Here is a 16060-nt window from a genome sequence, read left to right on the forward strand (position 1 = left end):
TCTCGATTGCAATAAACCTTCTCCCAAGTTAGTTATTTTTCAAAGCCGAATACTATCATAAAGAGCAGAGATTTTCATTTGTGGATTTTTGCATGTATTTACTTCACGCAAAAACCACTGGGCGGATTTTAAAAATTCTTTCACCATTAAAAAGGTAATTTATCTATGAGTAACTCGAAAACGAAATAATAAAACTATTGTTTTCTTTTCAGTTTTTTTATTATTTTCAGATTAATCGTTACATTTAACAAATATTAAACGACATAACATATATTTTTACATTAATAAGTTATAATTAATATTTAACTGACAAATATAAATTGACTAGATTTACATACAATTAGAATAAATATTCATTAAAATTAACGTAAAAATTACTTGAAAAGAATCAAATATATTATTTTATACATTTACTCATTTTTTAATATTACAATTTAAAAAAGCAAGCCGATAATAAACTGATTAAAAGTAGGAATGTGAATAAAATAATTAAATAAGTTCTTTATTCAATATTATTATTAAAATAAATAAAGTTAGTCTTGTAATGGCAGCGATTGCAATATTAATACTTAGTACTAAAACATTTCTTAGCGTGGGCTTCCACTGCTACAAAATGACACGTCCAAACAGAACTATTAATTTACTATAAGCCTTTCTCCACTAATAGTCGAATTATATTACGATAATTTAAATATAGATTGTTTTAAAAAGGCCTCAATTCTCCAAATTCAATAAAAAATCAGACAATCGTAAGCGGCTCTTGTAAACCGAAGCGTTTCAGAAGTCGGACGTTAGGTTATCAAATTATTACATGTTGAAAAAAAGTATAGAATTTAATACGTCACAGAAATACTCTATGCTGATCACAGACGAACCATTTGTATTAAAAAAAAAACCATTTGTCCAGTAATTAACTTAAATCCAATTTATCTAATAATTAAAGTTATTGTTAATAATATAATTGTAATTAAGAAGGAAGACATTATCGAAGCAGATCCTCCGGGTCCTGCCACCAAAGTTTGTACAGTTGTTGAAGATTCTGTAGTTACAACGAACTGTGAATATATAAATAATAGATTAAGGGCCTGTCCCACCACTGGCTGATAGAGGCTAAGATAGCTTAAAAATGACGTAAAATATTTTACACGTTGGATTGTTAGCAAATAATAGCCTATGTTACTCGATGATAACGTAGCTTTTTTAATAGTGCAATATTTTTTTATATCGCTCCAGTTTTTTAAATAATTTCAGTTCCTTGAAAAATACAAAAATACAAATATTTCCTCTTTAAAATATTAAAGTATGGATTGAAAAGGACTTATTTTAAGTTATTGAAAGTTTATTTTTTTTTTACACTGAGGAACTACCGTAAATCGCAAGTATAAATATATTTACCTCAGTAGTTGACCGCACGAGTTCCTGAGGCCGAGGAGTTCCTATCGGTATTCGATACAAGAATCTGTTCTCTTCTCGCCTAAAAACATTTTACAGATAGCTTTATTTAATGCTTAATTGTCTTGGGTAGGTCCCTTAAAAAAACTGAGACTGCGAGACTTTTATAGTCTGCCATACACGGTTACAACGAGCACTGCGGTGTTTTGTCGAATTCAGATCGTACAGTCGGGTACACTGGCGGTGTAACACTTTAAAAGCTACAACCGTTTGAACATTTTGAAACGAATAAAGAAACAAAAGTCTATACAATGCAGCTTATAAGTGTATATGTGCGTAAAATAGTCGGCAAGCACGGCTAGTTTTTTATTATAATTATGCCTTCGTGTGCACTCACTGCTATCTCATTTGTTATGTGTAGGAAGAGACGAAGTTACAATGAACAAGTTAATTTTCATCGTGAGACACCGAAGATTTCCGCGACTATACATGTGTGATGTATGAAAATGATTAGGCCTATCTAACTTGGAGGTTCGCCCCTGACCAGATTATGTTTTTTTAAAACATAAATATACTTGCATTTTATGTTCTGCGTTAATTTTCTCCTCCAGTTCACAGCGATTCAATCCATCGCCACCGAAATTACCATTTGATTCGCTTTGATGTACGTAGTAAAACGTTTCTCGGAAATCGGGATTCATTCTGAAATCAATTATTAACATAATTACTAATTATACACAACATAATTAAGAACACTATACACTTAGAAGCTTCCTAATTAATTTTTTTCATACTAAAATCGAGTAGTTTTAAAGCAATAGTGAAATCTCTAAATAGCTTTGTAATGTATCGTTATTATAATCAAATGAACAGGCAGTTTCGTCACTTTTTGGCCTTATTTAAAAAAAAATTATATGCATACAAATATCTGTAGATTACAAGAATACTAGTAGTTTATAGGCTGTTTATTAACATCTAGCTTTCGTGCGTAACTTCGTCCGCATGGTATTAAAAAAACAAAAATAAGTAGACTATGTGTTCTTTCACACTATGCTTCTACATTTGTGCCGAATTTCATCGAGTTCCGTTCAGCAGTTTAGGCAACAAACTCTAAGAAACATCCATCGATCTAAGCATTCGCATTTATAATATTAGTAAAATGTTTTAAGTACATATGTCTTTCGAACGGTGTACGTATCGATTTCATGTAATGCAAACACGGCTGATGTCTGAGAGTGCAGGCGAAGTCAACAATAACACTTCTGAAGAGACGTATGTTTGGTCGTTGTTCTCGATTGTCTATTAGTCGTTTGTATAATGCAGCTACTTTTGATCGCATAAATTCCTGTAACATTAAAAAAATTAAGAAACACTACTTCTAGTCACAAAAATTAATTCAGTATTATGGATTAAAAGAGATCACATAGATTTGACATGTAGATATGTACATACTAGCTTTTTTTTAAAAAAAAAAACAAAAGCAAATAGCCTCTGAATTCTTCCAGACAATCCTCTATATCTAAGACTAATTTCATCATGATCTGTTCAGCAGTTTAGGCTACAAATTCTAACAAACATCCATCCAATCCAATAAAAGTTTATGTTGATAAGGTTCAAATATTTCTATATTAAATACAAAACAGATCCAGGTACTGTAAATAGTTTAATGTAGTTTTTCCGTAGCTATTTGATCCGAAGTACCTGCCATTCTTGATACAAGGTCTTTGTCATATGACAATTAGCGCCATCTATCTTCAATAGTTCGAAACCGGCGGCTGCGGCGTCCCAAACCACATCGCTCAATTCTTCATTGAGATAGTCCAGAATTGTCATAGCAATATTTACATCCAAATCCCCAGCGCTAAATAACGCAAATACGTCGTTAACAATCTGTTGAAAATTAACATTCAATTAAAATATTGTACAAATAAGAAATGTCTTTTGCAATAAAAATCCATCTACTTTCCAATTTCATACTCTAGATGGCGCTAATATAAAAAAATCATGCAAAAAACAATCATTTCTTTAAATTTTGTATTTAATCATTTTAATGCTTACTTGAGCTCTGTTCAGTTCATTAATAGTAAGATGGTCCTCCTTTAAAGTTTTAGCTATAAGTCTCCACGTGTAAGTGTCGTAGTTAACGCGATAATACCCTGGAATTAGAAATAATGTCAAAGTTTTCATCTTGGATAGTATAATAAAATGAAAAGTATAGGCAAATTTTGAACCTATAAAAAGGGGCAAAACCTACATATTTGTGGTTACAAATTGTCAAAATTAAATAGATATGTAAGCCTTTATTCTCCGAAATATTCTTATATAGATTTTAACACTAACATTTGTTATAAACTTTACAAACAAATAAGTTATTTTCCGCTTCCAGCTTGTCCTTCGATATAGGTCTTCCTTAGATTCTACTACAAATCCCTGTCCCTGAGAACTAACGAAATTACCAGAATGTTGAAGAGAAATTAAAAACAAACACGTGTTGTTCTGCTTCTGACTCAAGTCGGGATTGTACACATAAACGCATGAACTCATGCAACGGTTCCACAAATAGACCGCAGATTATTTCCACCTCGGCCAAGGATGCCAGCCACTCTGAGGTCAGATTCAAGATCAATCGTTTTCTAAGAATTGTATAAACAATATATTCTCATTTTTTATTTATACATATTTTTTCCTTAAGTTTTTTGAAAACAACTTCTTGTGATTTCTTTTATTTCACAGTTAAAAAGGTAATTTGCCTGTGAGTAACATCTTACTAATCTTACTAATATTAAAATTGCGAAAGTTTAGATGGATGGATGGATGGATGTTTGTTAGCGTTTGTAGCCTAAACGGCTGAACGGATCTCCATGAAATTTGGCACAGGTTTAGAGCATTGTCTGGAAGAACACATAGGCTACTTTTTATCCCGGGAATAGTGACGGTTCCCGTGGGATTCATTAATTTAGTTTTTTAATGTTTACTCGATCATTCTGCAACGGTTCAACATATCTTATTGAAATTTGGCACAGATATAAAACAAAGTCTGGAGTACACATGGGACAAGCTTCATCCCCGAGAAATGTCCGGTTCCCGAGGGATACCTAGCTTTTTGTAATTTATATAGTTTGTATGTTTTCGAATACCACGCGGGCGAAGTCGCGGGCAACAGCTCGTAAGCTATATTTTTCAATTTCATGCGAACGATGTCGTGAGCAACAGCTAGTTATAGTTGTAGATAGATGAAGGGAATAAATGTAGAAGGAAAATTACCAGAAGCATTCCTGTTAAGTATTATCCAGCCTCCGTCCAGATTCTCTCCGAAGGAATACGTCTGCATACCGATGGTGAACCGAGGCTGGTAGCAATTGTAACAATTCTCGTTGTTCTGCATTATGTATGAAACTGGGATCAAATAGTTCGAGTCCACACGATTGAGGTTTGTGAAGCTGAATTGTCTCTGAAATAACATTAATCAATCTTACTTCTTACTAAAATTATAAATGCGAAAATTCAAATGGATGGAAAGATGTTTACGTGTAGCCTAAACGGCTGAACTAATCTCGATAAAATTTGGCATAGACGTAGAGGATAGTCTGAAAAAACACATCGTCTACTCGCTTTTTTTTTAATTCTACGCGGACGGAGTCACAGGCAAAAGCTAGTAAAGAAATTAAAATAACTAAATCACTTTTCGGACGATTGAACCTCCAAAATAAAGTTGAGAAACGTTACTAACTGCATTCAAAGATATTAGAAATAGTTAAACCCTTAAATTACCTGTTTAAGAAGAATAACATTTGGATTTCGATCTCTGAGTACTTGCACGTTAATAACAGGATACCCAGCTTGATGGAACCACGACTTTAAGACCCTTGATGCTGTGGAACCATTGAAGAACTGATGAAGACATTCTACCGTGTCTTGATCCAAGCTGATCATGAAATCTTCCAAAGATATGTATTTCCCTCTCCTGAAGATAAATATAGCGACATCAAAAAACTATCGTTACAATAACATAATCTATAGCACAACTGTTTAGTCTCGCTTTGATTCCTATGAACTTATATGATGCGCATACTACTCGATTTTTAGTTTTTTTTTTATAACATAAGGTGGCAAACGAGCAAGCGGCCCCATGAAATCGCCAAAATGGCGAAGCGACCGCTGCCCATAGACATCCGCAATTGCAGATGCGTTGCCTACTCTTATACGACGGAGGAGGAGACGCACAGAAAGAGGATATTTTCCCTTCCTATGCATCTCCTCTACCGTCAAATCCACTTCCTCTTCCCAACCTCTCCTTGTAAGAAAAGGGTGGTAAAGAGAAAGGGACTTAAATTAGGCCTCCGGCACCACACTCATCAGACGAAACACGGAATTGCTTCCATTTGACGCCTGTCTTCTGTGTGGTCGTGGTATTACACCGGGCGTGCCGGCCCTGTAGTGCTAAGATGTTAAAGCGGGCACTACCACTGTTGTGTGCTGTTGTGCATAAACAGTTGAATTGGCTGCGAAACAATTGACAATCGATAATCTGTCCGATTATAGATTACGGTTGTGCGATAATTAAGTCAAAGGATTACTCCCGCTCTTAATAAGACATTTATTAACTCAGATGTTGATGAAAGATCAAAATGCAAAATACGGAAGAACAAAATTTGCACAAAGTAGCCGCACAAAAATAAAACGTAAATTCGCAATGTTTATTATTTTCGTATTTCGTTAGAACATTTAGAGCAGTGTTTCACGGTTATCGAATGATCTTGACCTATATAATTCAACAATCATAATCTATTAATAAATAGTGAATCTTTAGAATCAAACAACGTACTTGTAAAATCATTGGTATTTAACAGAGATTCTAAAATGTATAGACAAGGCATAATCGACGCTTCACTTGAGACATTTTTCACGTAATCTCAATAACACTATCTGTAATTAGGTCCTCACAACGACATGTCAATATAATTTAAAGTAAACATTTAAATAAAGTGCCAATAACAAAAAGATGGGCTTTTTGTCACTGCCTCGTCTATATATTTTTAATGTCTTTGGTATTTAGGTTTACAATTCAAACTTACCGTGAATTAATGTATCTTACTAACGCCTTCTGGAACTTTTCCGATCCCAGCCAATTCTCTACCATCCATAATATTGACGCGGTCTTCATTGTCACAAGGCTTTTGTATCTTGAAGGTATCTCGATGGCCAGTGTTCTGTTGAATGTTGCCAGCGCTGGCGTACTGTGATACCAGTCCACTAACATCGCCTTATGCTTCATTTCGAGACCGTATTTACCAATCGGTGAACTATGTCTTCCTTGATTATACTGAAATGTATAAACGAAATTTGTACTAACATAATAAAGAGGAACGATTTGTATTTTTGTATGTATTGAAATAACTCAAAAATTACTGGGCCGATTTTAAAAATTGTTAAACTGTTTTTTAAATATAAAAAGCTAAAAAAATTGTTAATTAAATATAAAAAGCTACGTTATCAGTGAGTAACAAAGGCTACGATTCCTATTATTTTTTATTTTCACGCGGGCGAAATCGCGAGGGTCAGCTAGTATCATTAGAAGCGAAAAGATTTGTAATTTGGATGTATTGAAAAAACTCGAAAACTACTCAACCGATTTCAAAAAATCTTTCACCGTTAGAAAGCTACGTTATCGCTGAGTAGCATAGGCTATATTTTCAAATTACATGTTAAACGAAGTCGCGAGCAACAGCTAGTATTAACTAATCCAATTGGCAATGGTACTTAGTATTTGATATGTCGCTGGTAAAATTAAATTCCCAGCTTCGTGTTACCTGAGCTAAGAAATAATATGCTAAATACGTAGCAACGCCTTCCTTGAACCACTCCTCTTTCCACCTGGTCCTCTCGGGCTCGCCAGGGTTGCCTAGCCATATCCTGCTCAGCTGCTGCGCCAGTTCAAACTTCATCATTTCCATTTGCTTTATACTGGTAAGCTGTGGTATGTACATCAGTCTGTTGTCTCTGCAATTAGGGTAATTATAATTTAGAATTCGGATGCCAAAAAACAAGAAATTGGTAATTGGTTCTCTGCAGAATGGATGAGTTAATTTGAGTGAATAACTATTTAGTGATAATCAAAAGATAAACAAACGCGATGATTAGAGTATAGTTTTTGAGTACTTACATTTTTTATCTATAAATGAGTGAGTTAGAAGTACTTGTCAATCGTCGAAATTTACATACTAATGCTCAAAGTTAACTGGAAAGGTGGATGTCATAGAATGGTTTCTGTGGCATATTCTTCTTACTTTCCTTACGTTATTTTCTTAACCAATTAATTAATATTATCATTATAAATAATGTTTTTGCAGTCGTTATTCAGTCAGATAAAATTAATGTTTGCATAAATCTGCTTTCTAACATCTTAAAGAATTGTCGAGGTCAACAGTGCCAAGGCTGGTACTAACGTAAGCAATGTTTTGTTTAAAATTTCTGCTCGACAATGTTTATTTGGGAAGAGCAAATTTTCAGAATAACACTCAAGATCAAAATGTACACACAAGAACATTGTTCCAAATATTTCTGGGGAATTCTCGTATCTGGTTTTCCCTAAGCAATGTTATAAGTAATCATTTGAATTTGGAAATGACTTTTAAAATTCCACTAATCATTTTAAATAAAGGATTACGTTCGTCTCTGAATTATAGATGGATTTCGTCAAGGATAGCATAAGCAGTACTTATAAGAAACAGAAATTAAAAATCGGTCCACTAGCGGCGGAGTTATGCCGTAACACACATAAAAAAAAACATACAGACGAATTGAGTACCTCCTTCTTTTGGGAAGTCGGTCAAAAATAACAAATGTCTAATACCTCAAAACCACTTATAAATCAGAGTTACACTTACCCATTGGTTAAGAGATTCCAACTTCCTATCTCATATCCATTAAGGATGGATGGTACAGCCACTAAATTGATCGGGCCAATTACAAGCGGCCGATTGATGGTTGAGTACTCATGGATAAGATTTACAATCGTATCTCCGAACTGGAGTATGTAATTATAGTTCTGCAGCGTAGTTACAGGCGCCCAGACGATTAGTGTGTCATTAGTTTTTGTGGCCAAGACTCGACGATTACCGAAATTCGAATGATGGAAACCAACTTGGTATAACGCAACTTGTGGTGATGGGATGTATTCGTATATTTGATAATCGTTACTAGCACTGAAATAGAAAATTTATTTAACATAGGATTAACAAAGAATAATTTTGTCACAAAGAACAAAAACCAAATATTTACATGACCTTCCTTATTTTAACTCCTAATCCATCTTGTAAGTAACCTATGCATCATTACTAGTTTTCGCCCGTGATTCCGTTCGCATGGAATTAAAAAATAACTTTGAAAGTAACCTATGTGTTCTTCCAGACTATGTTCTACAATTATATGCCAAATTTAATGAAGATACGTTTAGCAGTTTAGGCTACAAACTCTAACAAACGTCCATCCATCCACGTGTTAGCATTTAGTTTTTTTTAGCGTTTCATAACATTAGTAAGAAGTAAGATAGAAAGGTAGTATGTTTGTTTATTAACTACTAATGAAATAAATCTGTAATTGCTTCAATTTTTATCCGTAGTCTACACGGCAGATATTTCAATTTTCTCTAAGACTTAATATAGACACAAGTTCTGGGAAGAAAAAGTTGTCGGCTTTCCCTGATTATAATTGTACACTGTACATATAAAGGTGTGGCCATACTGTTAGAGCAATTGGCAAAAATAATCCGTGAAATTATATTTAAATGTTATTTCTATTATTGTTAACTACATAAATATCCCAATCTTCTTTTCGATTGTTTTCGGATTACTAAGTATTGTGCTTTTTTTAAATGTGTCTTTAAAATATTAGTAAAAATTAAATCATAAATCAATCAACTTTGTTTAAGTTTGCTTTGTTTGCTATTTTAAATTCCTTGCGCAAAAACTGTTTGTTCTGTAGAATCAAATAATTACTCTTGGGGATGTTATTTCTGTTACAAATGCTAAATATTTTATTTTAGACTTTTGTAGCATGTAATAGTTTGTTCCTGTTGTTCAAACGTTATAAGCGTCGCTCACAGTCTGCTCCTACACAATCCATTAGACCGTATTAGGTAAGTGATCGAGTGGTCACTGGGAATGGTGTCAATTATTGTGGTTTCTTTGCGACCGGTCGACGTATCTCCAATCACCCGGACTAAACACGATACAAAGAGTACAATTTGTAAGCTAGGAACTAATATGGAAGTCAGATACAGAGTTGATTGCCTTAATTGTTGTGTAGACTCTTTTAGGGTAGAGGGCAAACAAGGAACCACTAGTCAAAATGACTTTCGATTGGCCATGTTGCTAGTAAATTTAACAAAATGTTCCAAAATTAATGGGAATAAATACGTGACAATTGCGGGACTTATCCAACGTTATTGTCAGTTCCATATATTTTTGAATCTCCGATCTGCGATAGCGATAATCGAATGTTAGTTTGTCTAAAGAGCCTGGTCGCTTAAGGTTAAATTCTCTAATGGACAACTCGCCAGAGGAACGTTAGTTGAATTGCCAACTTTATGAGAGCGCAGAGGCCTAAATGATTATTCTCTGTTTGCACTATCTATTACGATTGAAACTGGTTGAAAATTACTTCGGAATATTCAAATTCTAGCTGCTTCTATATGCTTTTCTATCCAGATATAAGATTTATCTTTTTGACGGTGGAGGAAACGCATAGGAAAAGGAAGTGTCCTCTTTATGTGCGTCTCCTCCTCCGTCAATTAAGTGTAGACACCACATCTGCAATTGTGGATGTCTATGGGCAGCGGTCGCTTTCCATTTCGGTGGATTCAGGTGGCCACTTGCTCGTTTGCCACCTTATTAATTATATAAAAAAAATAGTCTTTGATTCAGTCTTTGTTTTCATACAACAAATAACAATTGGCTAGCTATTTCAAGCCGTTCAACGATTGCATTTCAACCGCATGCCCCAGAACTTAATAACTAATATAATACCGTTTCATTGCCTGTTATAAGCAATTTGAATGATGCAACAATAATGTTATATATTTATTGATAATGTAACTAATGTTACTCTCTAATGATATGCTTTTTAATATTGATAGACTCAAACCATCCGGATAGTACCGTAACAAATACGTACAGACCCCTTTATACATTCCGTGCATCTAAGTCGTGGCGTATTTCCACTGCCATTTGTCTTCTCAAAAAGATTGAGGTGCATAATCTTACGGCTGTGGAAGCCAACAGTTGTTTTTTGTAAGTAGTTATTGATATGTTATAAGGCAGTTATTTGAGAAACCACACGCATGGTGAGGAGGTTCCTGTCACTGCAGCCCTGACCACTGACCACTTACAAATCATATATATAAATAATAATAAAATTTGATATATAAAACTAGACAATTATAAGTATTTTAGTGTGTTTAAGATGTACTTACGTATAATGACGTTGCTCTTGAGATATTACCAAACTTGTGTTCGAATTCTGCATGTCGACGCGAGACTGCGGCAGGTAGACTTTGAATTTGAAGACAGCTTCAAAGCGCGGATTGTCGAAGCACGGAAAGAAGTATTTCGCCTTGTTAGGTGATAGACGTGTTGTGTATAAATATCTGAAAGAAAGAAACAATGTTAAGGATTGTAGGGGGGAGGTATAAAGTCTGAAAAAATCGTTGACGTAATTTATGGACGGCCCCCGAGCAGTTTTTGAGTTATTTCGATATTTACAAAGATAGAATATTTTCCTCTTTATAATATTAGTAGAGATAAACACAACAAGGATAAAAACAGTTATGTAAAAGAATCTGTATTAGAAATTTCTAGTTATTTCACATCTGTCTTTCCGTCTCTAAGTAGGATGTGACAAAAACTTTAACTCTTTGTACTATCTTACTTCTTACTAATATCATAAATACGAATGTTTCGATGGATGGATAGACGTTTGTTAGAGTTTGTAGCCTGAACCAATGAACGGATCTCGATGAAATTCGGCATTGTAGAGCATAGTCTGGAAGAACACATAGACTACTTATTTTTGTTTTTTTAATACTACGCATACGGAGTGGCGGACGAAAGCTAGTTACAAATATTTTCAGACAAACTGCTGTTAACCGTATCTGGTATTTTTATCTGTACACAGTGCGATGTAAAACGTCTCCCGATATGGAGCACGAGACAAACTGGTCGCCCACGCGGATGTCACAAGGCCGTCTTAGAGCCAGCGACGCGCGACTAATCTGCACTTCAATTGTACACAACGTTCTACGAAAAGAGATACATTTGTGTTTATGATTAAACTAGTTGTCCCTCGCGACTTCGCCCGTATGAAATTAAAAAGAATAAAAAACATAGCCTATATTACTCTCTGATAACGGAGCATTTTAATAGTAAAAGAACTTTTGAAATAGGCCCAGTAATTTTTGAGGTTTTTTAATACATACAAAAATTCAAATCTTTTCTGTTTATAACATTAGTACAAGTTATTTTTACAACATTAAAGACAAAAGAAAAACGCTTTTTGCTTGATGTCTAATGCAGGATACACACGTTGGCGTTAAAGTTATGTAATTAAGTAACAAAACCGTCATGCCATATCTAACGTGTGTGGCCTACAAAAAATGTTTGTTTAATCTATGCACATTTACATTTTCGAACCTTGATATCGTTCATTGTCAAGAACATTTTTGTTATAGTTACTCGATCGGTTTTAATTTGAGGAATTATGTTATTTTCCCATTCGTTCTCATTAACAAATCATTGCTTACCTCAGACGTTAACACTTCGTTGCTTAGGTAACTCGAATTTAGTTTTATCGCCTAAAGCACACCGAATTTTACAGTCCTGTTATGAGTATAACTGCACTACGATTAATCAAAACAATTCTTAAGATATTACTCTGTACAGCATTTAATTCAGAGCTTATCTAAAATTCGAATTTAAATCCCTATAGTTTTTCTTGTAAGAATAGGTAGCATTTAAACTAAAGGGAGAGGTTATTGTTGAACGAAGTTAACGAGCCGTAACATTAGGGCTATAAACTAACTCCCACTGCGTCTTGACGACAGGAAGTGATTTAACGAAGGTTACATTTGTTTACTAAGAATTCGTTCCTTTTTTAAAAATGTCTGTTTTTATTTTTTTTTTCTGTACTGCCAACAATTTAAAAGCGAATGTCACAGCCATACATTAATTTATTTTTAACTTTTTTGGGCGTTCTTAATTTGAATGTATCAAAAAAACGTTTGTTCCTTGCTGCATTCCAGATAATGTATAGCTTCCGTGTGCATAAATATTTTGTTGAATTACGCTTTTTTCAGTGTTTTATTCACCTTGAGTGTTGTGTAGTGTTAATTATTTAATGGTTTTACGTCAGCAGTCCATTGAATCATTTGCAATAATTGCAGTTGACCAACTTCAGTAGAACTATAAATACATCTACAGTCAATAATGTAGAAATAAAAACCACAAAATTGTTACTATTTAAAATAGAGACGTAAGGGTAATGCATGGGGCGATGAACAAAGAGGCGCTAAATGCGCATAAAAGGACGACACTTGCGCCCTCTTTCGTATATGTTTGTATACCTATGAGGGGCGCCGTAGATACTCGCCCAGGGCGCTAGTAATATTATAAACAATCCTGTCAATTACCGACGCATATGTTGTAAATTTATGAAATCAATAATTCCTTAAAATGGGCTCAAGACATTACATTCCCATAAAGTAGAGTTAAAGTATAGTCTAACCAGAGATAATGAAATCCCCGCAATATTGCGGAAATATATGTAACATTACTTTGCGTACATTAAGAAATGGTGTAATAACTATTGCGATTTAAGGGCTCCCAGTCTAAGGTATCTATATTCTTGGTTCCAATCAAGAATGAGTCCACGTTCAATAGATGTAACGTGGTTTTTTCATTAGCTGGGTTTATTTATATTTATCTATTATACGAAAACATCTCTTTATTGTATTTTGTAATATTGTAAGATATGAAATTCTTGCGATTCAATACAAATTATGTAATTAAGAGCAAACTAAAATGACATCTCCCACGTTTTTTATTTCGTAATTTTATAGCATTTACTGCGTTTATTTCAAGTTTAAACTTAGGAAGTGTTGTAAAAATCGCCCCCGCGCAATCCCATAGCAATGTGGGTGAACAAGGTGAACCTTCCTCGTTTACATTTGTATGCATATGTTCACATTAATTCATTTTTTATGTATTAACTATGATAGCAAATTTATGAGACGTCCTTGGTAATAATTCGATTCTTGGAGACGAATAAAACTTACGTTTTGTAACTTGTGTCTTTAAAAGAAACGATTACCAAATGTATATTTCCCTATCGCAAGACATATATCATGGAAATTTGACTCTTAGTACAAAAAAGTTTGTTGATTTTTAATTTTAACATTATTTCTTCGTTGATTGATATGACGGACATCAAAGTCGTATGCACACAAACAGAAGACATAATTATTTTTAGCCTCATTGTCATAACGCGTTATATTTATTCATAAGTATTGGTTGCGTTAGCCATTCATAATCTAAAATTAAATGGAATATAAACTGCTTTAGAATTATGGCGTTATCAAACCTTCATTTATTTCAATACTAGCTGTCACCCGCGGGTACATTCGTGTGGAATTAAAAAAGTAAGTAGCCTATCTGTTCTTCCAGATTATGTTCTACATCTATGCCGAATTTAATCGAGATCTGTTGAGCAGTTTATGGTACAAACTCTAACAAACATCCATTTATGCATCTAAACTTTTACATTACAGACAGACAGAATCAAGTGGAACAAAATTTTAATTGACATTTCTTAAAATCCCAACCCTTCTATAAATTTTATATAAAACTGTTTTAACTTAAGTTATCGTAAATATACATAACGCAATAATTAAATTTAAAATATGCTACTTACTTGGTAGTACCATCTTCATTGAAATCAAGTATAAATATTCCATCACTTTCTTTTTTCAAACGTTTGTTGAATGAAATTTTCAACAAATATTGAGTCTTATAAACATTATACTGTTTTAATGAATCCGATAAATAAATGTACAATTTGCCTCTAACTTTGTCTACCTCGTAAGGTCTATGTTTATTCACCAAGTCTATGTCTCCATCGAGCACTTTTATCGAATCTCGCCTTATGTCCAAATCTCTAGCATCCAATTCTATAACTCTAACATTCGGTGCATTTGCTATAATAGTTACAACCATATTGCAATCGTAATAAGAATCACCAGTTTTAAAAATATAAGGTATTATTGTTAATTCATATTGCACTGGATACACTGTGTAATTTAAACATTCTTCATCAACAAAACCTCCTTGGATTGATGTACAAAAAAATAATAAATAAAAAATTGAAAGAAACATTTTTTTTTAATTTCGATCTAATGTGATAGACACGTCCTCGCGCCGCGCGTATTACTGCGTTTTGTATTTTGCACTGGCCATTGCCTTGGCGCCAAAAGTGACCAGCGTGCTAAGAACTCCCCTGCCCCCTTAAGTCGCATAAATAACGATCAATTTCCAGGAACGCAGTACATTAACATAGCTCTAAATAATTTGGATAAATTTGGACGAAAACTTACGTACATGTACAGTTTAGCGCATTTTTTGTTACTGGCTGGTTTTACTTTTTTGTTGCGTTAATCTTTATGTGCCTATTATTGAGGTAATATTGGACTAAATTATCGCACAACCGTTTGGTCTCGCTTTGGTTCCTATAAGGTTATATAGATAAGACACTACTCAATTTATAGTTGTGGAAATAAATAGTTGAATGGGCTGCGAAACAATCGCACGACTGTCGTGCGATAGTTTAGTCAAAGGCGTGAGCCAGCTCTTATACTTGACATAAATGCCGAACGATAGCGGAAAAGGGTAGCAAGACAAAGAGTTTGATATCGTCTTTATAAGGTTATGGGGGTGTTCCAACAGGAGTAATAAAAAAAGTTGTTACGACCATACTGTTTTTAAAGACTCTATATACCTATTTAAGTTTTTTTTTATAACATAAGGTGGCAAACGAGCAAGCGGCCACCTGAATCCGCCAAAATGGCGAAGCAACCGCTGCCCATAGACATCCGCGATCGCAGATGCGTCGCCTACCTTTATCCGACGGAGGAGGAGACGCACATAAAGAGGATATTGCCCCTTCCTATGCATCTCCTCCACCGTTAAATTCACTTCCCCTTCCCATCCTCTCTTTATAAGAGAAGGGTGGTAAAGAGAAAGGGACTTATTTAATTAACAATTAAAAAACATTTTCTATAACTAAAGCAAATTAAAGATAGCAAAAAGGATCGATTATTTACTTTAGGATCGATTATTGGGTTTGGCGATTGGAATGTAACATTTCGTCATAATGTGTGTTGTCTATAAGAACGGATGTCGACGTACGGATGTGCTGGTACACAACAGGTAGTAACAAATTCCATGTAAATTATAAATAAAACAACATTAAAAAATATTATTCGAAACATTTATTACTATTCTACTGCTTTAGTGGAGTGGAATCTCTATATATCTTAAAGTGTTAGCTAAATTATTTGTACAAAAATTATAATCAAAAATAACATTTTATTATACAAGTTACACTTAATATCTAATTTAAT

At 34.0% G+C, this 16060-nt stretch overlaps 1 protein-coding gene across 1 annotated transcript; it reads right to left on the minus strand.

Moving 5' to 3' along the window:
* Positions 1-426: 426 nt before the first annotated feature.
* On the minus strand, positions 427-14859 carry LOC106106053 (aminopeptidase N-like). Its single transcript, XM_013286580.1, has 13 exons — positions 14356-14859; positions 10865-11038; positions 8280-8597; positions 7203-7392; positions 6468-6715; positions 5164-5356; positions 4657-4843; positions 3451-3548; positions 3094-3282; positions 2565-2737; positions 1972-2094; positions 1396-1474; positions 427-1055 (listed from the first exon to the last, which is right to left on the minus strand). The coding sequence occupies exons 1-13, from the start codon at positions 14814-14816 to the stop codon at positions 927-929; spliced, it is 2562 nt and encodes an 853-aa protein (XP_013142034.1). The 5' UTR covers positions 14817-14859; the 3' UTR covers positions 427-926.
* Positions 14860-16060: the final 1201 nt, after the last annotated feature.

The sequence above is a fragment of the Papilio polytes genome, unplaced genomic scaffold (assembly GCF_000836215.1).
Source record: "Papilio polytes unplaced genomic scaffold, Ppol_1.0 DF822511.1, whole genome shotgun sequence".
NCBI classification, from domain to species: Eukaryota; Metazoa; Arthropoda; class Insecta; order Lepidoptera; family Papilionidae; genus Papilio; species Papilio polytes.

Bases quoted from the DNA above. Each gene is read 5' to 3' on its own strand.
- LOC106106053 (XM_013286580.1), bottom strand. From the start codon at position 14,816: ATGTTTCTTTCAATTTTTTATTTATTATTTTTTTGTACATCAATCCAA. The intron at 5,357-6,467 runs GTAAGTTTGAAT...ATTTATCTTCAG, and splicing joins GTAAGATACATTAATTCACG to GAGAGGGAAATACATATCTT. The intron at 1,056-1,395 runs GTAAATATATTT...ATATATTCACAG, and splicing joins TCGTGCGGTCAACTACTGAG to TTCGTTGTAACTACAGAATC.